The 27,491-nt window shown below is 42.0% G+C and overlaps 1 protein-coding gene across 3 annotated transcripts in view; it reads left to right on the plus strand.

Moving 5' to 3' along the window:
• The window catches only part of LOC126481023 (adhesion G protein-coupled receptor A3), a 195,824-nt gene that overhangs the window by 156,657 nt on the left and 11,676 nt on the right, over positions 1–27,491 (plus strand). For all 3 annotated transcript variants that reach the window (XM_050104484.1, XM_050104485.1, XM_050104486.1), the window contains 4 exons: positions 556–744; positions 13,219–13,323; positions 17,343–17,757; positions 21,153–21,620. In XM_050104484.1, the coding sequence (XP_049960441.1) occupies positions 556–744; positions 13,219–13,323; positions 17,343–17,757; positions 21,153–21,620 (1,177 nt within the window). The remainder of the gene's footprint in view (positions 1–555; positions 745–13,218; positions 13,324–17,342; positions 17,758–21,152; positions 21,621–27,491) is intronic.

Raw genomic sequence — 27,491 nt, forward strand, 5'->3', positions numbered from 1 at the left:
CGTCTCCGCTGTATGGTAAGTAGCAACTTTCCTTCTCATGGTATTGAAGCTTGTATAAAGTAGATGCTCCCTGGTTTCAAATGATCATGCTGATTAGTGTCTAGTAGAATGCACTCTGTTTAAAACTTACATGAATTCAAGAGTCACCTAAATCACTGAAGCTGTTCCACATATATACTGAACATGCCACTACTAAGTACACAGGTACTCATAGATGTTGCCAAGAATTTATCCGTGGCTTCATCTATTCCACTGGATTGTGCTTAAGTGATAATTTAGTGAACCATAGTCATTCAGTCTGTACATTTGTCTCCTGCCTTCTTTGTGAAGTTGTATGCTACAATAAAACTGGAAGCTTAATTTTAAAATAATGATAAATCTTCTTTTGAGGAGAATCAGAGAACTTGGTGCTAACTCCTTTCTGATAAAAGGACAAATACTTGCATGTATGGAAGTGTAAAGGTTATTGCTTTTCCTGTCCATCATGTATAAATGAAATAAGGACGAAGTCGAATTATCTTAGTACACCTTTGTAATACCTTTCTCTTCTTCCAGACTTCCAGGAGCCAAATTTCGATATTCACATCCCACAATATATTTTGGAAGCTTTGTGAATGTAATCTGCTTAGTGACAACAATTGTGACTTATATTGTTTGCCATGAGTCAATCCAGATGTCAAAAAAATCCAAGCATTCCCTTGTAAATACATGGATAGCTATGGCTGTTCTTTGCTTTCTGTTCAGGTACGTATCTGAATTACTCCTTCGTTAGAATAATGCAAAAAACTCATGTTTTCTCTCAGTACTGTTCTGTATACTTTCACTTAATAAGACTGTATTAAAACTCATCGATTTAAGCTAGTACACCTTGAAAAGTGATACTTTGTACTTGATAAATGTTTCTCGCACCATGATCAGCTAATTGTGCAGATTGTCAATAAGTGTGACATAGTGTAAAGAATATTATTTTAAATTGGGAATGTAATTTCTCACGAGTTGAGAGAGAAATAACATTAGTGTACATATTTCTTGTTGTTGCCAAACAACAATGCAATCTGCCATGGTAAATCACAGTCAGATACAGGAGGCTAATTGAATGTCCAGATGGAATGTACTGCAGTAGCCACCAGAAAGATCGCGGGAGGCGCACATCGGCACGGCGCGTCACGGATGGTAGTTGCCGCAAGTAGAGTCCCGTCCACCAGAGGGCACGCGAGAATTCGGACGCGACCTCTGCCGGCGTAACAACAACAACAACTCAGGCAGCACGGGCCGTGCCCAGTCAGTTAACATCGGGCATGCCTAGGACACAGTCCCGGTCTACGCTAAATGAAGTGCGACGTAAACGTGAACAGTGTTACTACACAATTGGCGACGAGTAGGGTCGTTCTTTCGCGTGTTGCGTTGTTGTTCAGGTTTCGCAGCTTCTCCACGGCATGGAGGATTTAGTGCGGGTTTTGGTTGAGCAGCAGAAGGAGCTCATGGCCACCATGAAACAAGTGCTTCCGGTGTTGCTCTCCATGCCATCCGCTCCAGCGCAGTTCCCTCCTCCCTTTTCCCTGTATGACGAGACGGCGGAGGATTGGGACGCATATGAATATCGCCTTCGGCAGCATTTCCAGGCGTTTCATGTTACCGATGCGGAGGTATGTCGTGCTCTCTTCGTGTCTTGGATATCTCCCTCACTGTATCAAGTTTTACGGCAGCTAGCGCCGTTGCAGGAACCCTCATCCTTGTCTTTTGACGCATTGTGTTCATTGCTGTCTTCATATTATCGCCGCCGCACGCATGTTGTGGCGGCTAGGGTCGAGTTCTATCAATGCAAGAAACAGCGCCATCAGTCTTACCGGGTGTGGGCCGCTACCCTGCACAGTCTTAGTCGCAAGTGTCATTTTGTCACGGAGCAGTCGCGAGAGTCATATGCCCACGTTATGGTACGCGACGTCATTGTTCGTTCGGCTCCTGATAGGGAGGTCCGGCAACGGGCCCTGCAGTTAGAAGACCCTTCCCTTGAGGAAGTCCTGTCCATTGCTCAATCGTATGAAGTCTCTCATGCCGCAGGTCAACAGCTAGAAGCGTGGTGCTACGTCGCGGCGGTTCAGGGCGGCATGGCCGCGTCCACTGTGTCTGGGGTGGACGACGTGCGAGCGGTACAATCCAGCCATTACGGCCGCTCCCGCACGGCGCGTAAACAGAATTCCGGCCGCCAGCCCCTGTTGCCGTCCTGTGCGTCGTGCTATATACATCATGATCGGTCAGAGTGCCCCCAGCGTTGGACCGTTTGTCGCAAATGTAATAAAAAAGGTCACATTGCTAAAGTTTGCCGCTCAGCCTCAAAAGACTCGAAGGAAGCAGGTACAGAGGACATGGACGTTGACATTCAGGAAGTTTCATCGGGCCAGGCTCCCGACGCATCGGCACGCAAACTCTTTATCGAGGTGTCAGTTCGGTCGCGCTGGTTACAACTGGAAGTAGATACGGGCGCGGCAGTTACGTTGTTGAATGCACAAACTTATTCCGACCTTGGATCGCCCCCGTTAGCGCCAGTTTACCGGCGTCTACGCGGTTATGGTAAACATTTCATTCCACTACTGGGTCAATTCACTACCGACGCGACTTACAAATTAGTCACTCGGCCTATTACTTTTATTGTTGTCAGTGATGAGAGCTCCGCTAACCTTTTTGGCCTGGATGCCTTTCAAGCTTTCGGTTTTTCTATCGCTGACACCATACAGTTGGTCTCCAAAGATGTTCCCTATCTATCATTGGAATCTTTGATCTCAGACTTTCCAGATATCTTTGAGGAGGGCCTGGGGCATGTTTCAGATTTTGAAGGCGTCGGCTCGCCCGCTTTCTCTACGCGCGAGGCAGATCCCCTTGGCTCTCCGCCCTCAGGTAAAGAAAGAGCTAGACCGGCTGACAGCCCTAGGGGTCGTTCTTCCCATTTCTTCTAGTGAGTGGGCTTCGCCCCTCGTTATTTTAAGGAAGCCCTCGGTAAAATTACGTCTTTGTGGCGATTTCAAGGCCACCATTAATTCCCAATTGGTGGTGGACACCTATCCTTTGCCTCGTGCTGATGAATTGCTCTCCGCCGTGGCGGGAGGCCAATATTTTTCGAAAATCGATCTTTCGGAGGCTTATCATCAGATATCACTTGATGAGGACTCCAAACGGCTGGCGGTCGTCAACACCCCGTTTGGCCTTTACCAATACCAGCGGTTGGCCTTCGGAATATCCAGTGCCCCAGCGATAATCCAGAGTTATTTTGAGCACGTCACGGCGACAATCCCTCATTGTATTAATTACCTAGATGACATAATTGTCACAGGCCGCAGCACAAAGGAACACATGCACAACCTTCGCACCCTCGTTCTTAAATTCAGATCTGTGGGCTTGCGTTGCAACCTGCATAAGTCAAACTTCTTCCATCCGTCCATTGAGTATGTGGGCTACACCATCTCTCGGCACGGCGTCCAGCCACTAGGAAGTTTGGTCCAAGGTATCGTCGACCTTCCTCGGCCTGCTTCGCTGAAAGAGTTACAAGCTTTTTTAGGCAAGATAGCCTATTATCACCGGTTCATTCCCAGGGCTTCCACCATAGCCCGCCCCCTGTACTGCCTTCTGCGCAAGGGAGTTCCTTTTGATTGGTCGCCTGCATGCGAGCGAGCGTTCACCTCGTTGAAGGGCCTCCTCACGTCGGCGCCTTGTTTGGCTACTTTTGACCCCCATTAGCCGTTGGTCCTGGCTACAGATGCTTCGCAGTATGGGGTGGGGGCGATCCTGGCTCATCGCAACGCAGATGGTTCCGAGCAACCACTGGCGTTTGCCTCTAAAACTCTTAGTCCTGCACAGGCCCATTACTCCCAGGTGGAAAAAGAGGCTTTGGCCATTGTCTACGCTGTTACCAAGTTTCACCCTTTCTTGTATGGCACGAAGTTTCAGTTAATCACTGACCATAAGCCGTTAATATCGTTATTTGGCCCCGCCTCTCAGATTCCGGATAGGGCAGCCCACAGACTACAGCGCTGGGCCTTGTTCCTCTCTAAGTACCATTATGACATTCATTTTCGCCCTACAGGACAGCATGCCAACGCCAATGCTCTTTCCCGTCTTCCGGTGGGCCCGGATCCTACGTTCGATCGAGAGGAGATTATGTGTTTTCATTTGGATGTAGCATCCCGCCAAGCGGTTGATGGCTTCCCGATCACTAGTTCTCGAGTCGCCAGGGAAACGGCAGCTGACCCTGTTCTCCGGCAACTAGTTCGCCTCATTCAGCAGGGGTGGTCATCCCGCCCTCCAGGCCGGGCCTCGGACCCTCTTCGTAATTATTTTATTCTACGAGACCGCCTCTCGGTCTTTTAAGGAGTTCTCCTTCTGGCTACCGATGATACAGCTCCTCGCGTGGTTGTTCCTGCAAGTTTACGAAGGGAGGTCCTCACGTTATTACATGCGGGGCACTGGGGTGTTTCCCGTACTAAAACCTTGGCTCGCAGACATGTGTACTGGCCCGGTATTGACAGAGAAATTGAGCACTTGGTGGCCGCATGTTCCCAGTGTGCGAGCCAACAGGCGTCTCCCAGGGCAGTGTACTCTTCATGGCCGCCGGCAACCCAAGCATGGGAACGTGTTCACATCGATTTTACGGGCCCATTTCTCAATGGCTTTTGGCTCATTGTCATTGATGCTTATTCCCGATTCCTATATGTGGTTCGCTGCTCCTCAACCATTTCAGATGTTGCAATCCAGGCACTAGCAAAAATCGTTTCTGTGGAAGGTCTGCCAATCACCCTGGTCTCGGACAATGGACCACAGTTTATTTCGCAGACCTTCCAGGATTTTTGTAGGTGCTTCGGTATTCGGCTCGTTTGCTCTCCCCCCTCCCATCCACAATCGAATGGGGAAGCCGAGCGCATGGTGCGCACATTTAAGACACAGATGAAAAAGTATGTGCGCGAATTTCGTGCGGAGGAGGCATTGACGTTTTTCCTGATGGCATATCGGACCACACCAATAGGGGAACGCAGCCCCGCAGAGCTCCTCCATGGGCGCCAACCTAGGACTCTCCTGCACCTCCTCCGGCCTGGTCCTCGCCAGTCTTCGCAAAACAGAGTACCTGGCTTTCCAGTGGGTATGTCGGTCTGGGCACGTGGGTTTGGTCGCAATCCACGTTGGATACCGGCGGTGGTCCTGCACCGAAATGGCCGCCGGCTCTATACCTTGCAGGCGGGGGACCGGGTGGTAGGTCGTCACCAAAATCAGCTATGTCCACGTTTGGACACCCACCCTCCGACCTCTCGGACACCGGCTTCCCCATTGCCGGCACCCATGTTGGTTTCTCAGGGACCGTTACCGCCTCTCCCCGCTGTGACTCTGCCGCACTGCAATGGTTCTCAGCCTTGGCAGCCTCCAGTAGCTCCAGCACCGGCATCGCCATCATTCGACATGCCCGAGTGAGAGCCGGCCCCCCTCGCAGGCCCGGTTTCTCAGGAGGCTGGTTCACCTGTGGTCGTCCCTTCCCCATCATCCCCGCCACTGAGTCTTGCCCCTCCCGAGGTGGAACAGGATCCGGAGTTCGACAATTTGTCGCCCGTTCTGTCCCAGGCTCCGGTGGTGGGACGACGGGGGCGTCTTCGTGTGGGTCACTTCCAGCCGTATTCGAAGGTTCTGGCTCGAGGGTTGGCAGATCCCCTCGACTCAGGCCTTCCAATGGATGTGGAGGTCATCGCTTCTGCCCGACGCTCCACCTTCCGACGCAGTGGATCACAGTGGCTTCACCCCCCGAAGGAGGACGAGTGCTGTAGCCACCAGAAAGATCGTGGGAGGCACACATTGGCACGGCGCGTCTCGGACGGTAGTTGCTGCAAGTAGAGTCCCGTCCACCAGAGGGCACGCGAGAATTCGGACGCGACCTCTCCCGGCGTAACAACAACAACAACAACGACAACAACAACTCAGGCAGCGCGGGCCATGCCCAGTCAGTTAACATCGGGCATGCCTAGGACGCAGTCCCGGTCTACGCTAAGTAAAGTGCGACGTAAACGTGAACAGTGTTACTACATGTACTGTCTGCTAGCATAAACAGCAAATAAGTATGCAGTGAGGTAAGAATGTGAAGAGCTGTAATCAAGATAGCAAATTAATCTCTATGAATAGATTTATCCTAACTTGTCAGAAAAGCAGACCTCTTCACAAAAATTAATTGGTGAATCTTAAACTGTTGATTGTCTGATAGCACATCCAAGAAGTAATGCTTGTCATACATTTTAAAGCCCTAATGCTACACAAAAGCATCTATGTAAAAGTTTTACATGCCATTATACACAAGCCACGTATTGGCAAGAGTTGTATTGAATAAGCAAGTCATTGAAAGAAGTATTGCGTACTGCATCCACGTACAAATAAAGAAGATATGAGAAATTATGTAGTCTTAATAATCAGTGAAAATACTAAACCTGGCATAGTGTATGTGAGTGAGGGTATTATCAAGCCATTTCAAAACACCAATAAAAGAGCCTTGACCATAGTTCACACCTAAGTGTCACAGCTACATGTAAGAGAAAAAGACAGTTGTGATGCGAGTTCATAATTTGAACATTGGCATGTTTAGAGCATAGTTTGAAGTAAGTGGTGTGTGACTAACTTCAGCAGAGGCAGGAAGAGACTAGTCAGATAGGCTGTTCATTTCTACCACAGAAAAAATTACTCATCACAATCATGTGACATTGAAAACAGTTGATTGTAAATAAAATTATACTGTAAAATAAAGAACAAAATACTGTGTACACGGTGGGCCATAAGTCAGTTGTCAAAAAATGCGTGTTGTGCAATAATATTAAGCAAATGAAAATAAAAGTTTATTGTCAACACAAAAATACATGTAGAGTTCAGTGAGCTTACAAAAGATGCTCAGAGTGGTTTCCATGCTGTTCTAAGCAAACATTGGATCTTTTAAACACCGATTTACAAATTTTGTCACAGATCTTCCACAACTTTAGTTTTTCAAATTCTGATTGGATTTGTCCCTTAAACTCGTCATCATCATGAATCTTGGTGGAACAAACCCCATTTTTTAGTGTACCCCAAATTGAAAAAATCCATGGGTGTGATACACGGAGAGCGTGGAGACCATTCAGTAGTACGTGGTCTGCCTATCCATACATCAAAGTTTTCATTTAAAATGTCTCTCACAATAGCTCCATAATGTGGGTGTGCTCCATCTTGTTGCCATCCAACTTTTTCTTAACCAGTTGCATGTGTTCAAGAAGTGGACAATTTTCCAGTTGTAACAACACTTCTTTGAGGGGTGGTAACTTACAGAATTGCCAGTATGTTAAAAAAAATAATGCCCAGTGAACCCACTGCTGAAAATTCCTGCCCAAACACTCAAACCAGGAAGTTTAATTCTGTCTCCAATGGCACATGAAGATTCATAGAATCCCAGTATACACAGTCAGGTCTGTCCACCATGCCACTTGCCTTAAAAGTTACTTTGTCACTCCAAAAATTGCTTTTGTAAAACAGATTATGTTTGGAATTGACCTCTGTTTCAGAATATATGTGTTTGTAATTTGCTTTTTGGAGACATGATTTAAAGGCCTAAATTGATTCATCATTTATGGATTTGAACACCTTCCATTGGGGCTCAGTTTTATTCTGCCAGAAGTTCATATTATTAATTGTAGCTTTGTGACCGCCATGATCAGAAAGACCATTTAATATTTTATTAATAATGATTCCCCTTGGTCTATAAATACGTTGTCAATTAGCGTGCTTGAATTTGAAGTTACTCTGGTTGGAAAATTGACCACTGTGCCTATGTTGTAAGTGTAAATCAAATTTTCCAGGCGTCTCTTCCCACTACTCTATGTTAGGAAGTTGATACTGAAGTCTCCAAGAACTACAGTATTTCTTCTGCATTTAAATAGGTGCAGTAAAAGTAAGTTGAGTTGCTTCAAAAAGAGGTCAAGATTCCCTAATTGCTGCAATTAAGAGGATAGAATACTTACAGAAAATTCAATGGCACATGCTTCTAAATGTTGGTCTAAACAAAAATCATGTACATCGGTTGCTTCATACTTGACATAGTTCTTAGCAACAATAGCAACACCTCCTCCATTTCTTTGCTGTATGCTAATTCAGTAAGGGAATCAGAGCACAAGGATTTCAGCAGTTGGGCCAAAAAACAGCACCAGGGAAAATGAACAAAGACTAGATTAAATGTTTCATTTTCTTTGTATTTTAAAACAGAAGAAAAGGAAAACCAAATAATTACAGAACTTGATTTTTTTACCTCACTTAGTGTGTAATCATAATAGAAAGAATTACAGAAGAAATGCTGAGAACTACTGTTTAATCAGTGTTGTGTGAAGAGCATTAAACCCAAGAAAGCACAAAATAGCTGTCCATTAAATCCTAGAGTGGTCAAGTGGCAGAACTGGCGGAGAAATCAAATGCCTTGTTTGTATTTGTGCATGAAAAGAAGGCATGTTATGCTGTAGCACAACATTGTATTGAAAGTCTTGTAGCAAAAAATGTAGCAGCATACTGAAACAACACATTTAAAATATTGTTTTGGCATTACTGAAGTAAAACCAAGGAATGTGGATACTGAAAATGATTTCAAACAGTGGAATTAATGAAGATTCTCCCCAAGTAGTGTAAGCATTGAGTCGCAAATAGACTTTGGTCCACATCAATGAGAAAATGTAACTGTGTATGTGTCTTTGTATTCTGAAAAAGAATGAAAGTCCATGAACTGAACTACCATCTTCCAGTTCCTACTTATGTGCTTTTCTGTTGCTTAACAGCTCCACTGTATGGTGAGTGGTTACCTTGATTCATCCCTGTGTTGAAAATGGTTCAAATGTTTCACCTTTCTAAAGGATGGAAGATAATATAGACATGTTGTAGAAGTAATGTGTCAGAAGGTGAATGAATGAACATTGAATACTTTTTGAGCTAAAAATGAGACATATTAATTATGATGTTCCTCCAACCAGTATCCAAACACTAGATACCTTCCACCATTGTAAATGGAATATAGTGGCCAAGTGCCATCTGCATAGTAAGTGGCATGTTTACCAGGAAGACTCTGGGGTCATAGCTCAGGATAAAAAGGTACAACACTTACAAATGAAACAATTTAGTTGTTAAGTAGCATGGTGCTGCAATCTTTGAGCTATTAGACCTTCATTTTGGAGGAGCTGGATTCTAACTTTTCTGTTGTTTCCATAAACATTTCCAGTGAATTCAATCACTTTTCTTCAGGTAACAGGCAATATTTTGCAGATGATGCAGTTATATATAATGAAGTACTATCTGAAGGAAGCTGCATAAATATTCAATCAGATCTTGATAAGATTTCAAAGTGGTACAAAGATTGGGAGCTTATAAATGTTCAGAAATCCAAAACTGTTCACTTAAAAAAAAAAGTATCCTATGACTATAATATCAATGAGTGAACTGAAGGAACTGAACTGGAAAACTTTTGAAGATAGACATAAACTATCCCGCAAAAGTGTATTAACAAAGTTTCAGGAACAGGCTTTAAATGATGATTCTAGGAATATACTACTGTCTTCTATGTATCACTCACATAGGGATCATGAGGATGAAATTAGAGTAATTACTGCACAGACGGAGGCATTCAAACAATCATTCTTCCCATGTATTATATCTGAATGGAACAGAAAGAAACCCTAATAGCTGGTACAGTGGGTTGTACCATCTGCCATGCACCTCACAGTGGTTTGCAGAGTATAGATGTAGATATAGTGACCCCACATTCATTTTCCATCCATGTCGTTTTCCATATAAGTTAGTGTTCAGTCTCTACTGGTATCAGCAGGACATTAAATTCTAACCTGCCCTCCCACGCCCGGGTTCCCGGGTTCGATTCCCGGCGGGTTCAGGGATTTTCTCTGCCTCGTGATGGCTGGGTGTTGTGTGCTGTCCTTAGGTTAGTTAGGTTTAAGTAGTTCTAAGTTCTAGGGGACTGATGACCATAGATGTTAAGTCCCATAGTGCTCAGAGCCATTTGCACCATTTTTTTCTAACCTGCCTGCTCACATTGTCTGCTTTTGAAGCTGTAATGAAACCAGCCTGTCTTGATGTAACCTACTTGAAAGATACTCAGAGGTCCACCTAGGCAGAAAACGGATTGGGCATGGAATAAGACATGGAAGACTGGCAGAGTAGAAAGTATGCTGACAAAGTGTTGAGGTCTTGGGCTAGTTATTTGAAAGAGTAATTAGCAGTTTTAAAAATTATGAGACAGATTTGCTGGCTATTACTTACTTTCATGCAGCAAGATATCAGTACTGCCAGAAGTAATAATTCCTTCCGCTGGGAGGAGAGTGGGATGGATTGGGGAAGGGTAAGAAGGAAGGGCATGTCACTTAGACCTAAGAATGAGAGGGGCCCAACCTGTTTTGAGGACAAGAAGGACAAAATGGAAAAGAGAGGCGAAGGAGGGGCTCAGAGAGAGTAGGAGGTTAGTGTACAGTGGTAAGCACTGGCACAGCTTTTGACAGATGATAATGGAGTGAAAAGTAAAAATAGGTTAAGAGGAAGGAATGTGAATAGTGCATAGTTCTTGAATGCACCATTCATTTCTTTTTCTCTTCATCCATTTTTATTTCTCACTTAGTTGGCATCATCTGTGAACTGAAGAACTTTTTCCTGGTTTTTAATTGCATGATTCACTTCTCTTTCTTAAATATCATTTTTACTTCTCTGTTTTTATTATTTTTGTAATTTTTTTTTGTGGGAGGAGTCACAGCCTCAGCATATTTTGAGAATGAAAATCTGGTCCAAATAACCACTATTCTTTTCATTATCCATGCAATTGGCCAGTTTCAGCCATAGGCCATTTTCAAGCACTTTGGATTGGAGCTGCCACTGTGTTTACCACTTTCTCTTCCTACTCTCTCTGATATTGTGACCTCTTTCATCTTTGTATCCTCTCATTCTCAAAACAGGTGAGTCCTCCTCAGCCTGGGGTCTAAGTGACCTGTCCTACCTTTTTATCTTTCCCCAAACTATCCCCCTATCCTCCCTGAGGAAAGTACTATTAATTTCAAAAGCTGACATAGTCTTGTGGATTTTTATGCGTGTTTATCTGCAGCACTGATATTTCACTTCCTGAAGGGGAGTACTGGGCAGCAATTCCACTTCATAATCCTAAACATTTCATGCACACACACACACACACACACACACACACTATCTCTCTCTCTCTCTCTCTCTCTCTCTCTCTCTCTCTCTCTCTCTCTCTCTCTATGTGATCAAAAGTATCCGGACATCCCTCCCTCAAAACATACGTTTTTCATATTAGGTGCATTGTGCCGCCACCTACTCCCAGGTACTCCATATCAGCGACCTCAGTAGTCATTAGACATTATGAGAGAGCAGAATTGGGTGCTCTGCAGAACTCATGGACTTCGAACCAGGTCAGATGATTGGGTGCCACTTGTGCCATACGTCTGTACATGAGATTTCCACACTCCTAAACATCCCTGGGTCCACTGTTTCTGATGTAATAGTGAAGTAGAAACATGAAGGGACACGTACAGCACAAAAGTGTTGATTGACAGAGATTGTCGACATTTTAAGAAGATCTTAATGTGTAATAGGTAGACATCTATCCAGACCATCACACAGGAATTCCAAACTGCACAAGCCACATGTCACTCCAGTAAATGCCAAATGATACCTCGCTTGGTGTAAGGAGCATAAACATTGGATGATTGAACAATGGAAAAACTTTGTGTGGAGTGACGAGTCACGGTACACAATGTGGCAATCCGATGGCAGGATGTGGTTATGGTGGATGCCCAGTGAACATCATCTGCCAGTGTGTGTAGCGCCAACGGTAAAATTCGGAGGAGAAGGTGTTATGGTGTGGTCGTGTTTTTCATGGAGGGGGCTTGCACCCCTTGTTGTTTTGCATGGCACTATCACAGCACAGACCTACATTGATGTTTTAAGCACCTTCTTGCTTCCCACCATTGAAGAGCAATTCGGTGATGGCGATTACATCTTTCAACACGATCGAGCACCTGTTCATAATGCACGGCATGCGGCAGAGTGGTTCCACAACAGTAACATCTCTGTAACGGACTGGCCTGCACAGAGTACTGACCTGAATCCTATAGAACACCTTTGGGATGTTTTGGATCACTGACTTCGTGCCAGGCCTTACCACCTCACATCAATACCCCCTCTCAGTGCAGCACTCTGTGAAGAATGAGCTGCATTTCCCCAAGAAACCTCCCAGCACTTGATTGAACATATGCCTGTGAGAGTGGAAGCTGTCATCAAGGCTAAGGGTGGGCCAACAGCATATTGAATTCTAGCATTACCAATGGAGGGAGCCATGAACTTGTAAGTGCCAGGTGTCCAAATACTTTTGATCACATAGTGTGTGTGTGTGTGTTTTGTTAATGCAAATACAGTTTGTAAGTTTTCATAGTTTCCTTTTTATGATTAGACAAAGTCCAAAATAAAACATTCAACAAAGTCAGTCTTATACCTTCACTTATCTTCGTTTGTGGGTCCCAACCACACTGCCCCTGATGACACATCAATATCTTAGCCTTCTGCAAGCTTCATTCCAAAAGGAAAAGGGAGGGGGGGGGGGGAGGGGGATAAATGCCCTCACATACTAGATACAGTTTATTAGCATGAAGATTCCCATTTTACATTTCTTTTAATCCTGAAATGCTACTTCACAAACCAGTAAATAGCCTCTATTAAATGCCTGAGAATGATAAAGGCTGAGTTTTTTTTTTTTTTGTGAGAGCCTTATGAAACCTGACAGAATTTTTGTGGCGGAAATTAATTTGTGGGACTAGTAACGACAGAACTGACAATCCCAAATACAATCTAAATCACCAAATTCATATGATGGGTTTATGCATATACTGTATAATAGAGTATTCTGTATTAAATACTTTTCAAATTCAGTGAAGGATCTAACATCTCATGACTTATTGTTGTTAGTGTAGTGATAAGAAGTCTCTTTTTTTAAAAGTATCATCTAGCTTCATTTGTGCTGTTGCACTCATTTTTGTTAATGATACTTGGTTTTGCTTTTGTATATACTATCCCATTCTGCAAGACAAACTTTCTACCATTGTGTTGCTAAAAAATATAATATATTGTAGTACTATAATGTTGAATTCTATGGAATTAAATGAAATTTATTTTCCTCTACAGCATAGGCATCTATCAAACTGAAGACATCAAAATCTGTCAAAGTGTAGGCTTGTTGCTACACTATCTTACTCTGTGCTCATTGCTGTGGATGGCTGTCAGTATAAGGTAAGTTTAGAGTCTTTCTCCAATATGTTGTTATATACACTAATGTTTCAATAGCAGCTATGCTAGTAGTTGAAATAGGCTGATGTACATCACTCTAACACAAAGATGATTTTAAATTTTGTTGGCTGATGTGTATTTATACACAGAATGTCTGTTCTAAAGTGAAGCAGTTGAAGGCATATTTGTTGTACACTGATGTAGACTTGAAAATATTAGATTTAATAAAAGAAGCAACGATTTAAGAAGTTGCTGAATAAATTTTATGTAGATGATACTTATACATCTGGGAAAATATGACTCCTCAGTCATAAAATAAAAGCAAATGAAGGAAGAGTGTGTATGTGTATGTGTGTGTGTGTGTGTGTGTGTGTGTGTGTGTGTGTGAGGGAGAGAGAGAGAGAGAGAGAGAGAGAGAGAGAGAGAGAGGGGTTAGGGGGTTGCAGTGAAAATGAAAAAGATAGAGGTGATTTTTGAGAAAGAAATCTTCAGTGTCAGTTTGAAGGAATGTGACAAGGACCAAATATAAATTTGAGTGATGGGGATATTACAAAAGCTGACTGGTAATACAAGAAAACAATTTCTACATAAACTGATAGGCAAATTAGTGGTAAAGAGAGACTGTAATTAGAGCACAGAGTTGGAGAGAGCAAACTGGGGGAGGCGATGTGTCATAACAGTAGGGAAGACCATGAGATATGGATAAAATGATGTTGAAGCAAAAGATTTTGGAGAAATTTCTACATGTTGTGAGATACAGTTTCATCCGGTTTCCTTCTCCAGGTCGTGCCATTTGCACATTGTTCATAGAAAGTAATTAAAACATTGCAGTGGTGTGTCAGCATTTTTACTTTGAAATCTTTTATCAAGTGAGTGGCGTCATTATCTTGTCGCAACGTTTCAATGGATTCCGTATCCACCATCTTCAGGCATAGTGTCGAGATGCTGTCTGGCGTGTTCCTTTATAGCCGTTGGACCGTTGTCAGATTCCTCCTACCGGCCAATCACACGCCAGTGGAATCACGTGGTGCACTCGGCACTGCTGGTGGTGGATGGGACACATGTTGCAGCTCCAGTGCAGGTGTCAAGTCTCGGTGTCTATTTATACCAGTCCCAGCCACAGTCTCCTTCACAATGGAGCACTCCTGCCGAGTTTTCCTAGCTGCGGGATCCTATGCTGAACTGAGATGATAACCACTCTCCCAATTAGTTAATTTTTCGTGTGGACAAATCTCTACCACCTTCTTGATCACCAAACCCCAAAATCTGTCAGCGTTACATAACTTCTTCATTTCCAAAAATTAGAAGATGTGTCTTTCACTGATGTTGCGTACAGAACACAGCATCGGTAAAGAACACACCTTCGAATTTAAGGAAACACTTATGTACCACTAACAGATTTTGGGATTTGATGATCAAGGAGGTGGTAGAGATTCATTTATAAGACAAATTAATTATTCGAGACAGTGGTTGTCTTCTCAGTTCAGCATGGAATCCTGCAATTAGGAAGATTCGGCAGGAGTGCTCTGATCTGAAGGGGACTGTGGCCAGGGCTCAATGCCTGCACTGGAGCCACAGTGTGTATGCCCCCCATCACCAGTGGCTCCAAACACACCATGCAATTCCATTGCTGTGTGATCGGCTGGTGGGCAGAATCTGACAGCGGTCCAGGAGCTATGAGGGTGGTTTGAAAAGTTCTCGGAACGGAATAGAAAAAAAAGTACTTACATCACTGAAACTTTTTTTTTATTTTTCAATGTAGTCCCCTTGTAGATTAATGCACTTGGTCCAGCATGTTCCAGTTCCTTGATCCCATCTCAAAAAACGGGTTTGCTTCATGCCTGCAAAATAGTTGTCAACTCCGGCTATCAGTTCTTTGTTTGAAGTGAATTTTCATCCGCCAAGAAAAATTTTCAGTTCTGGGGAGAGGTGGAAATCTGACAAGGCCATATCAGGTGAATAAGGTGGGTGTGGCAACAATTCATACCTAAGTTTGTGTAATTTTTCCATGGCGATGGCACATGTGTGAGTGCGTGCATTGTATTGATGGAAGATGACTTTCTTCCTTGCTAAACCTGTCCCCCCCCCCTTTTTCAATAATTTGTCCAGGAGGTTAGCATAGTATTCTCCAGTAATTGTTCGCCCAGTGGGGAGATAATCAAGAAACAGAATCCCTTTCACATCCCAAAAAATGATGCTGTGATCTTTCCTGCTGAAGGAATTGTCTTTGCTTTCTATGGTGGTGAAGAATCAGCATGTTTCCACTGCTTTGACTGTTGTTTTGTCTCTGGGGTATAGTAATGCACCCAAGTTTCATCTGTGGTCACAAACTGCTGCAAAAAATCTTGTTTTTTTCTTCTGAAATGGGCCAAACGTTATTCCGATATGTCCATTCTCATGCATCAAGAGTAGCAGATATTTTTTTCATTTCTATTTCTTCATTTAAAATGCAATATACCCTTTCAGATTACATCTGGCAAGCCTGAGCAATTTCACACACTTTCAATCGGCAATCCTCCATGACCATTTTGTGCACTTTTGCAATGATTTCTGGAGTAGTGACACATCTTGGCTGACCACTGCGCAGTTCATCATCTAAGCTCCCCCGATCAAATTGAAATTCATTTGTCCACTTGGCAACAGTTGAATATGAAGGAGCAGAGTCCTCCAGTGTATTATGGAAATCAGCATGAATGAATGTCCTTTGCTTTCATACTTTTCTTTATGAAGGACTTAATCACTGCTCGAATCTCGAGTTTTTCCATCTTCACAAATCACTACGTGGGAACAACAACAGAGTCACGTCACCGCCACAGCTCTCTTCCAAGAGCACTGATGTGGCACATGTTTACAGGCAACTGTCCAATGAATATCATGTGAACAACTTATTGCACTAGTGCTGACCTCTCATGGTGATTCCGAGAACTTTTCAAATCACCCTCATATAAAGGAATGTGGCAGACTGCATCCTGACACTTCACCTGAAGATGATGGATACAGGATCCATTGAAGCATTGCAGCAAGATGACAACACCTCTCATCTGGTAACGCAAGAAGATTTCATAGCTGAAATACACCGAGAAAGCCTGTAATCACGTTAGCATTTTTATTAGTTATGCACACTTCAGTTTTAAAAAGTGTATCGGTTCCTCTGCTAGTTGTATATCAGATGATACTGAAGTGGTTAGACTAGTTTTATACATGTTAAATACAGTGCTGTGAGCTACTGAGGAATGAAAACCTTGGCCATATTGTACAAGGGTTGGTCTGAAAGTAATGAGGATGACTAGTTTCTTATCTATTGTCACATTTCTGAGAAAATCACTGCCACCATTACCACCTACAACTGCTTATACCATCCATTAGTTAGCAAGCGTACAGCTTTCAGGGCTATGATTACCAGAGCATAGGAACTACTTTTGAATGAAAATTAGCAACTGGATTTGATATGTAACATTAACAAATTGATACTATAGTAATTTCATAGATAATCACTCTAATAAATCAAACTTATCAGAAAGAAACAGAAAGTGTAACTCAGATGTAAGTATTCCACACGATGGAAACCATTCATGTAAAATTGCCTGTCTGTTCTGCTCCTATACCATTAGAATTTCATTTGCAACCTGCAATAGAAGTCAGATGGGACCAACCAGAAGACAGGCAATACTCCTCTCACAAATGCTAATCACGAAGTTTAAGATCCAGTGTCTGTTCTAAAGTTGTTTATTACTTCAAAAGAAGAGGGAAATGAGATGAGACAAACAGTCACATCCTAAAACATTCTCTCAATTTGAGCAGGAAATAATCAAATTATTTTAGTCCATTTGAAACATCAAAAAGAAACCAAAGGTGTAAATATCAGTTGTAGACAATATTCTGTGGGTATAATTGACTTAGTGAGTGGATGGTACACTACAAAAATGCAGTCATTATTTGTGTGTTGTTACATGACAGATGTTCTTTATTAACTGTGTTAATGTACATAAATTAGACATACATCAGTTATTTACATTTTTCAGTCACATCCACAAGCGTCTGTCCCGCTCTCCAGAAACAACAGACACAGTTAATGCAGCTGACGATGATGGATTGCCGTCAGAGGGACCAGTGCCAGAGCCATTGCTGGGCCTTTACTTGGTTGGATGGGGCGTTGCACTCATAGTGTGCGGCATTTCGGGTGCTGTAAATCTACGAGAATACGCTGGACGGCGTCGCTGTTTCCTCTCAGGTGGACCAGCCCTAGGGGCAGTAGCTGTGCCATGCTGTGCTTTGGTGTTGTTGCTGGCTGTCTTGTTGGCTTTGGCTGCAAGGGCAGCATCTGCTCGCACAGTAGACAGTGATCCTGGTGAAGGCACTCAAGCGACTGAGAATCTTGACTTAGAGACACTAACACCTCCACCTCCAGCAGCTGCTGACAGGGACAGTTATCACAGTGTAAGCAACTTAAGCCGCCATGTAGTACACATTTTGAATTGTGGGAGCAGTCATCTGAATATCATAATTTTGTCAATGCATTTCTGTACGAGCATATCAAAATCTTTGTTATATGTCTACATAGTTAACTTGGTCATTTACATATATTTTGTTACTGGTGTCCAAATTCAAGTGTATGATAAGAACCAAGTGTGTATTGAAGAGCGTGTTCTCATCTCCATCTGGTTTCACTTCTCCATTCTCGTCCCATAGTCTTTATTTATTTCATTTGCATCTGCTCTCTCTCTCTCTCTCTCTCTCTTTGAACTCTGCCTTGCTTTGAGTTGTTAGTTTCACACTTTTGTTCAGATTTCTCTTTCCTTCCCCACACTTGTTCTATACTTTACTTTTTACTTTGTACAGGGTGAAGAAACATTGTTTCACAAAATTTTAACCCTGGGTAGCTGATGACAGTAGGAACCAAAATTACTAGTGTTGTGTAGGTCGACAACACACCATTTTTAAACTACGAAAACTTGGCACTATGCGCTCCGATTGGTGGAGACAAACAGAGAGACCTATTTGACACGTGTGCGTATCATGGAGGGATGTTTGTATGCGTGAACTGACAGCCGTAACGCTGCCCATCAACCGACAGACAGCAACAGGGCAAATCCATGTCCAATATGAGCTCATGGCACCAAGTTTCCGTAGTTTAAAAATGGTGCGTTGTCGACCTACACAACATTAGTAATTTCGGTTCCTACTGGTATCAGCTATCCAAGGTTAAAATTTTGTGACACAATTTTTCTCCACCCTTTATATCTTTTATTTCCAGTTGTAGACAGATGTTTATTGCAGGTTTAATTCTCATCTTCAACTAACGAGTTTCTAGCAGCCTGTTATTAATATTCTAGAATTTGAATCTTTGTCATTAGCTCAGAGTTCCTTGTAAGCCCATGTTTCTCTCTTACTGAAATGTCTCTTCCTTCCTACTGCACCTTCTTTTCCACTTGTGTAACATACACTTACTTCCTGTTGCCTCCTCCCTCCTTTCCATTTGCTCTTTCTGTGATGAAGGAACTATTTAAAATTATCAAACTTTGTGAGAAGCAATGTTCCAGGAAAGAGTAGCAGCACATTAACAATTATCTGTAGAAAGGTGAAGAAAAAGAAGTCTTAAGCTTTCTGGACTAAGGGTGTCTTTGGACACAGGAGCAGGAGGAATACTGAGGAAATGAAAATTCACATATCACCTTTTCTGTTTGTCATTTTCTTTTTGTAGGTTCAAACTTATTAATAATTTTTATAATTTAGTAATAAAGGTAAAAAATCAGTGAATAATAGGGGCAGTGATACATCGAAAGACACAGTGAAGACACACACACACACACACACATACACACACACACACACACACACACACACACCTGTTAGCACTGGTTTTCAGCCAGCACAGTGTAGCTGTACAAGTTGTGAGTGTATGTGTGTGTGGGTGTGGGTGTGTGTGCGGGGGGTTGCAAAATTCTCTGTCTTGTTTAAGTGCCATTTGATGATTCAATACCTCTACTATTCGTTGTGTCTTTATTTTTGGACTTTCCATTACCATATTTTATCATGCAGAAGTATTCATAATAATGTTCTTCAATACAAAAGACTATTTTGTTTGTTTAATTCCCATAATTAATGACTTCCTTCACATTGTGTTTAATGATCATGCTTGCAGCACTTGATGTAAGTGATGCGTATTTTAGTCATGGGAAAATAAACACATTTATATCACAACAGTGCAGTTACATCATCAAATTTTAAATTACTGATTCCAGAAATGTACACGCAACTTACATTTGAGTAGTAGAAGAGGTATGGAGGAAGAATCAGTGAAGCTTGAAACTGAGAAAGTATAACATTTAGGCTCACAGTGTAGATACCAAATGAGGATTTTATGACATATGCTGTTAACTTAAGGGACATTCCTGTGTTACCCAGCTGGAGAACTCCAGAATGTTTATACTGACTATGTATTCACCACATGTAGACTCAGATTTTTGCAGTCTCATCCCCACACAACATTATCCATTCGAGCTATAAATTTTTCCTGCAACAGGACAAGTAAAATGGAAAAGAATGCAAACTGCCTTATAGGAAAGGATTATTTTTCAGTAATGGATATAATTACATCCTCAACATATGATGCAATTTGAAGAATTCAATACGCAAAATATGTGGAAATTTCACCGTTTTTGACGACCACTGCTGGAGAAAGGCTTCCTCTTGACTTCTTGCTGCATAATAGTCTTCAGCGATACATATCCGTGCTTTACCTGCAAGTTTTCTATGTCATATAGCCATCTGTCATTAGATTGTTGTCTCATTCTTATCTTTATCACTTGGAACCCAGCAAAGAACGTCTCTGGTCTGTCTGCTATTTTATTCAGCTGGGTGCGTGATGCTCTACCCCTCTCTATTTTGTTTTTATTCCTGAAATTATGTCTTCCACACTAGTTGTTTTTTGAACAATTTAAATGTTTTTCTGTCTCTCCTAGCAGTTCCCAGCACACCTCTCTTCACTTCTTGATGAACAGTCTTCAGTTTTTTAATACTTTTCATATTAAAGGTCCATGTTCCAGTACCATGAATCAGAAATGATAATACACATTGGGTGTAAACTTTCCTTTTCAGACAAAAAGGAAGCTTAGTTTTTAATACCCTATTTAATTTGCCAAAAAAAGCTCCTTACCATTTCTGTTCTTCTCTGCATTTCTTTTGCTGTGCAGTCAGTTGTTCCCTTCAACTGCCCTAAGTAAGAAGACATATCGACTGTTTCTGTGACTTCATTGTTAACGTTCATTATTTTCATATCATTCTGTGGATTATATGTTATTATAATCTTATTGCAATTGGTCTCAGTGCCACTTTTATTCCATTTACCATTAAAAATTATTTCAACTTTCGTAACACCATTGAGAATGGTAATATTCAGTGGAAAGAACCCCTCGTAAGTGACTAGCACCTAGTATGTCTGAAACATATGTCCTGTTTGATTTCTATTTGGTCCTTATTTTCCTTGCTCATCTAACAGTGCTGCTGTACCCCATTTGATATTATTTAACTTCTCTTCCTAGTCCACTAACTTGTCTTCCAATCTTGAAATTCAGTAATTTATTATCTGTAAATAAAAAGTAGAATAAAAAATGAAAAACCAGAAATGTTTAATGGCTATCAGCCTTTTTATTTGTGTTTTGATGTTTGAAAGTTTAATATCTCATAGAAATGAGTATGTACATTTATGAGTACTTGAATTTTCATTCCCCATTCCACCATCTTTTTCAAATAGAATTATAGCAGTCTATATTTGATTTCATATGACATTGTAATTAAGAAACAGTAAATAATAATAGTCACTCTGCTTGCAGGAAGATACAAGCGAGGCAGAAGATGGTGAACGTCCTCCTGCAGCCCAAGTGCGTGCACACGCAGTGACACTTGTACTGTTTTTAATTGCGTGGGGATCTGCTGCTGCTGCAACTGTCCACCCTATTCCTGGATTTCTGCGACAAGAAGCCTTGTTTGGCACACTGTTTGGGTTTTCAGCAGCTGCTCTCGGATTATTTGTTGCCACGTTTTATTGTGTTGGTCGTCGTGATGTACGTACGTGCTGGGCTGAGCTCAGATATGGCGAAGTTGTGGGACAGGCAGATGTGGGGCGCAGAAATACTTCCACTCACTGTTGTCGAACCCGCTCAGTTTCTGATACTGCTCCAGTGCCTGTCCCGCAAGCAACACTCACCAGTGTGTCAGCAGCCACACCAGTTCCAAAAATAATAGAAGCCAATGGTGTTGCTGCACAGACTCTTGCTCGAACAGACAACAAGCGAGGATTGGTGAGTACGGATGCACATTATATCTTCTCATATAAGAATATTTATATAAAAACAATTAACCGCTGGTTTGAAGGACTACGTCAGACTTACATTTATTTTATGTTCACAGATACTGCAAAATTAATCATTTTTGGCATACATTTTGTATCAATTTTAACTTTAAAATGTTGTCATTTACTTTCTTGTAACATGGGTCCACAGCTTCTATAATTTTTTTAAAATGATGTCATCTTGCTTTCAGCTGCCAGAATTTTATTTTACAATTGCAGTTTCAGCTTTAAGCTAAGTTTAAGCATAACTTTGACATACAGGTTAATATAAACTGATATGTCAAAATCTTATGCTTGAAAATGTCTTAATACCAAACTTGAAATTGTAAAACAAAATTCTGACAGCTGAAAGCAAGATGACAGTGTTTAAAAACTTGTTTTTGTGGGTTGTCAAGCTTTTTCATATAGACCTTCTAAACATAGTGTGCATCATAAACACATCATGGTTAACAGGATGAAATATACGGAAACACTGTAAATACTTCCATTATTGAGTAAAATTAAGTAGAAAATCTGACTGCCATAAGACATATTTCCACGTCATTTATTACTGAGTTTTGTAATAAAAGTAAATTTCAGAAGACTATTACTTTGGTTTGTTTAAATAAAATCCAACTATCTGAAATTCAGTTTAATTTCTAGATTGATTATATATTCAGTATTGAGGCTCAACTACTCCTTTCACTGATGCAGAAAAACTTGGTTCCCAACAGTATGAAAATGTCATGCTAATAGTTTTCAACATGATAACCATAGACATAGAAGACATGTTTATTGAGATTACATGGCTTAAAACATTTGTTTTCAGAAAGATCCATGAAAAAGTCACATATTGTACAGTCCATTATGTAATTAGTGATTTTTTAGCATCTTTGTCTAAAACAATATGCTGGATCATTTCTCCCAGTAGCACTCTTGAGATTCTTAGTTGTTGTTGTTGTTGTTCTTCTTCATGGTGTTTTGTTTTATTTTATTTTATCTTTTAAAAAATAATACTCTTGTGAAAGTTCTGTTTATGTACATTTTGTTATAACTTCAAATTGAACATATATTTCAAGGAAGACGCAATACATGAAAGTCACAGATCAAGTAAACAGAGTAAGACGTGTGTACACTTTAACAGTCAAATCATAACTGAGTCCAAGTCTAGCGGCCGCTGGCTGGCTGGCCGCTTAGGTGGCACTGCTGCTGCATGGCTGGCAGACAGCGCCGCATGTAGAGGATGCGCGTAACTGCGCGGCGGCACTTAGAAAGATCGGCGAGTCACAACACTTTTCCCCCCTTTGAAGTTTTTGCACAGGTCTTGATGGAGGTGGCCTGTAGATTGCTAATGTCCATAGGTGTTGTTTGACTGGCCGTAAAGTCTCAAGGGGGAGGCTTCCCGTACGGACGGAAGTGTCCCCGATGATAACGGGTCGAGATGACAGGAGACATAGGGGGCGAATCTGCTGGGACCCCCTTCACCAATCTGCCCGTTGCAGCAAGTCCGGTTGTTATAACAGGAGACATGGGCGATGTGTCTGCGTCCGTAGGAGAAGGAGGTGAGTAGAGTTGCTCCAACAGATGATGGTCATCTGGTTCCTGCATGGGCACGTCTCCTGGTGGCGCCAGTTCTTGTGCTGGCATGGATATGATGGTGAGAGGACTGTGTTGTGAGTCATGAGAGATTCCAGTATCCCCCAGTATCCCGAGCATCAGGTAGAGCCGAAGGAGGTGTAGCGGCATCCGGAACAGGTGTTGCCGGCACACGAGGCCGAAGCTGGTCCGAATGACGCACTGCAACACCCGTGTCCGTCTGGATTTCATACAGGCGTTGGCCACGGTGTCGTAAGATGTGGCCAGGACGCCATTTTGGCTGCCTGCCATATCCCCGTACCCATACAAGGTGGAAGGCCGCAGAAGATGAAGTAGCATGCGGGGCTGTCCGCCATGTAAGAGCTCAGCCGGGGTGAAATGGTAAGAAGCCAGAAATTGGAGAATCGCATCATCAGCAGAAGAGTTTCCTCATCTGAGCCTTAAATGTGCGGACCAGTCGTTCAGCCTCACCGTTTGACTGTGGATGGAACCGAGGGTCCGTGACATGCATGACGCCGTGACGGGCACAAAAATCCACAAAATCGGAAGAGGCACATTGCGGACGATTATCAGTGACAAGATTAGAGGGAAGGCCTTCCAAAGAGAAAATGCAAGCTAGAGTGTTGGTGGTTGCCGCGGTGGTAGGCGACGTGCAACGGACAATGAAAGGAAAGTTAGAGTAGTCGTCAATAACGAGAAGCCAATAAGTACCCAAAGAAGGTCCCGCGAAGTCAGTATGAATACGCTTCCAGGGCTTCTCAGGCGAAGGCCACGGTGACAAAGATGACTTCAGGGCGGCAGCCTGTGACGCACAAGGGCCGCAGGCAGCGACCATGTGTGCGATTTCAGAGTCGATGCCGGGCCAGTACACATGACAGATCATGTGGTGTAACACATCTTCATTTAGCTGCCTATTAGAAAAAATTGCATTCCAGAATATTTTCTGTTCAAACTGCAAATTAAATGTTTGAAATATTTTAATACTGCAATGAGTTTTGTTCCAGTAGTTTGATGCTCATCTATTTCTCCTTAGGTAGACTTATCTGATTAACTCTAGAGCTTCTGATAAAACTTCAACAGTTCTTATAATTTTGTCTCTTCCAGTAACAAGGTCTGCCCACCTATTCTGAATCAGCTTACCATTTGATTGACTGAAACAAAAGACCTCAAGTTCACATTGTTTTTGATAGTCTGTGCATTTTGTGTTCTGCAGTTTCTTCTGATAGCCTTCGTTATGTTTTTCTCGAGATATCTGTATTTTGATGAGCCTTTATCAGTGTTCCTCCTTTCTTTTATAAGCTGTTCTGTTTTGATGCTGAATTTTGGATTTCTTCATTTTTGGTATGCATGGACTTTCTTTACTGTTGTACGAATACTGTTGCTAATTTCTGTTGAGAGTTCACTCAGTTCCATTTCTCTCAACTTTTCTGTTGGTCATTTCTTGTCTATGCATTGTTTTATTGCCTTTTTTTCTCTTTCAGCTCCTTTATTGTAAGTCGGATCTTGCTTTTCACAACATGTTTTCTCGCAAGTTGAGTGTTTATTTGCATTCTTGCTCTAACTGGTTTGTGGTCACTATCTTCATTGACACTTCTGAGAACATTTAATTTGTTTGATGTGAGGATGTAATCTAGTTCATTCTTAGCCATTCCAACAAACTTTATCCAATCCACTTCCTTTTCGGATTTTTCTTGTGAAATGTACTCGTGCAGTAAAAACATCCATTGTTAAGAAAATTCGTCTTCATTTTTCCTCTCTGGTTTTGGATTCTAAGTCCAAAATTTCAAATGAGGGGAGGATCTTCTGGGGATTTCAGTCCTATCTTGCCATTAGAATTGCCAAATATTAAGGAAAATGTGTTGTTTGATTTGCTGTTGTCACATCATCATATAACTATTCTCCAGAGCTTGAGGTGGAATTAGGTGCATAGGCACAAATGAGTTGGAGACTAATCTTGGCATTCAACTTAAGGATCACATAGTTCAGTCTGCTTAAAATGGGCAGGGGTCTGGTGAGAAGGTGTTACATCCCGTTGTGAATTAACAAAGCTATATCCAATATGCAAATTTATGTCGGAGTTATTCTGAAATAGGAGGTGCCAGGACTTGACGATAGTAGTTGTTTTGCCTGTTTTGCTGATTCCAAATATGTCTCATCTGATGTTCTGTAATTTGTGTGCTGAATGGACGATATGCTCTTGTGAGTGCCATGGTGCAAATATTACATGCAGTAGCATACAAAGTTTTGTTTGAGTTGTTCCTGTTGCCTTTTTGTGCATATTTTGTTGTTTAATTTGATTATTTGTCTTTTTGCCCTTCTCGCTCCCATAATCCCTGTGGCAGACTGACATTTCAGTACAAGATTCTGAGGCTCCACCTCTACTTGCTTGGGGTATGCTTGTTTTAAAGTCCAACATTTTTGTTTAGGGGAGGTTTGGACCGTATCTCATTCTAGTCCAATAGGGATTGATAAGGTATGAAGGGTTGTATAAGGATTAGTAGATATTTGGATGGATAAGGATTTTAGGGAATGCCCCCCCCCCCCCCCCCATTCCAGTTAGGGAAGTGAAAAGGAGCAAGTGCTCACATAGGGCAGGGTTCACCACTCCCTGAGATGATCTTGCTCTCACTTGGATCGTGAGAGGGAACCACCTACTACCCAAGCCACAGCGCAAAGAGCTGTTGTGAATGTGGGATTGAAAGAATGTGAATGTATTGACAAAAATTGTATGGCAACAGCTCTGAGAAGAATTGTAAGATGCCAGGAGATCAGATCATGAGCAACATGCTTAAAAGTGGAAGAGAGACACTTAAGAAAACACTCCAAATCCTGGTAAATAAATGTGCCATGGACGGAAAGATTCTAGAGGCGTGGAAAAATGAAGAAGTCATTCTCCTCTATAAGAAAAGTGACAACACTAAACATCGAGAATTGCAGACCTATTATTCTTTTATCTGTCTTTTACACACTGCTAACGAAAATCATTACAAACTGCATGAGTCAGAATGTTGACTTTTGCCAGCCTGTCAAACAGGTGGGATTCAGAAAAGGTTACACTACAACTAATCATGTTCAATCAGTATGCACACAACTGTTAGAAAAATGTATGGAACATAATATCCCACTTCGTGTGGCCTTCATAGACTACTAGAAGCCATTCGTCATGATCGAAACGTGGGCAGTATAATGAATGATGAACAGAGCCTGCATTGGCTACATATATACCAACATAAGCTGCTACATTCAGAAGAATGCCTCTCTACATGACAATAATGGAAGAATGGATCACTGAAAAGGTTCCCATGAAAGGAGGTAACAGTCAAGGAGACAGAACCTTACAAATAAGTTATTCACCTTGGTTCTGGATGATGTGTTCCGAATGTATCATTAGAACATAAAGGTGGAAAACTTCTCGACCATCTTTGTTTCCAGCCCTGTCAGTACAATGGTCTCCATCAGAAAGTGTGCTCTGAAAGTAGTAAATGAATACATTTATCTGGCTCATAAAATCCAACTTTGAGAAGGTAACTTGGCAGCAGAGGTCACCTGGTGAATTATCCTCATCTCATTCGCATTTGGAAGACTTGGTTACGTTCTCTGCAAACTGTCTATCCCTATAAATTTAAAAAGGAAGGTTTATGACACTGTTAGTAACAACACATGGGCTCAAAACAAGTGACACACAAGCAGCACAAATTGAGTCTGCATTGGTTAAAAGGCAACAGAGAGAGAGAGAGAGCAGTGGAATGAATCTGAGAGACAGGTTCGAAAACGAAGCAAGACTGAAATGCTGTTGGGCAAGATGTGTGGCCAGTAACAACTTCAAATTGACAAAAACTCATAATGCATTAGCTTTGCAGTGAGTCAAAGAGAAGTGTCAAGACATCCTGGGGCAAGATGAAGAGATGACATCCGACAAAATGCGGCCAACATCCAGAAAAAAAAACTGGATCCAGATTGCTCAGTGAAGATCAGCATGGAAATCTTGGGAAGAAGCCTATGTCCATGTTGAAGAAATTATTTCAACTGATAAATGTCAACAGTATTATTCCTTTCATACTGTAGTTATTCATAATATAAATATTAGGAGAGGCTGCAAGTAATATACTTTTGTACTTGACCAGCTATTACAGCAGTACTGGCAATTTGACCAGATGCTCTTTATATGACCAGGGAGGAATAGGATCAGCAAATCCTAACATTCGAGCCTTAAGTGACTTCTGAGACCTTTCTCCTAATAACTTAT

The sequence above is a fragment of the Schistocerca serialis genome, chromosome 5, assembly GCF_023864345.2.
Source record: "Schistocerca serialis cubense isolate TAMUIC-IGC-003099 chromosome 5, iqSchSeri2.2, whole genome shotgun sequence".
NCBI lineage: Eukaryota > Metazoa > Arthropoda > Insecta > Orthoptera > Acrididae > Schistocerca > Schistocerca serialis.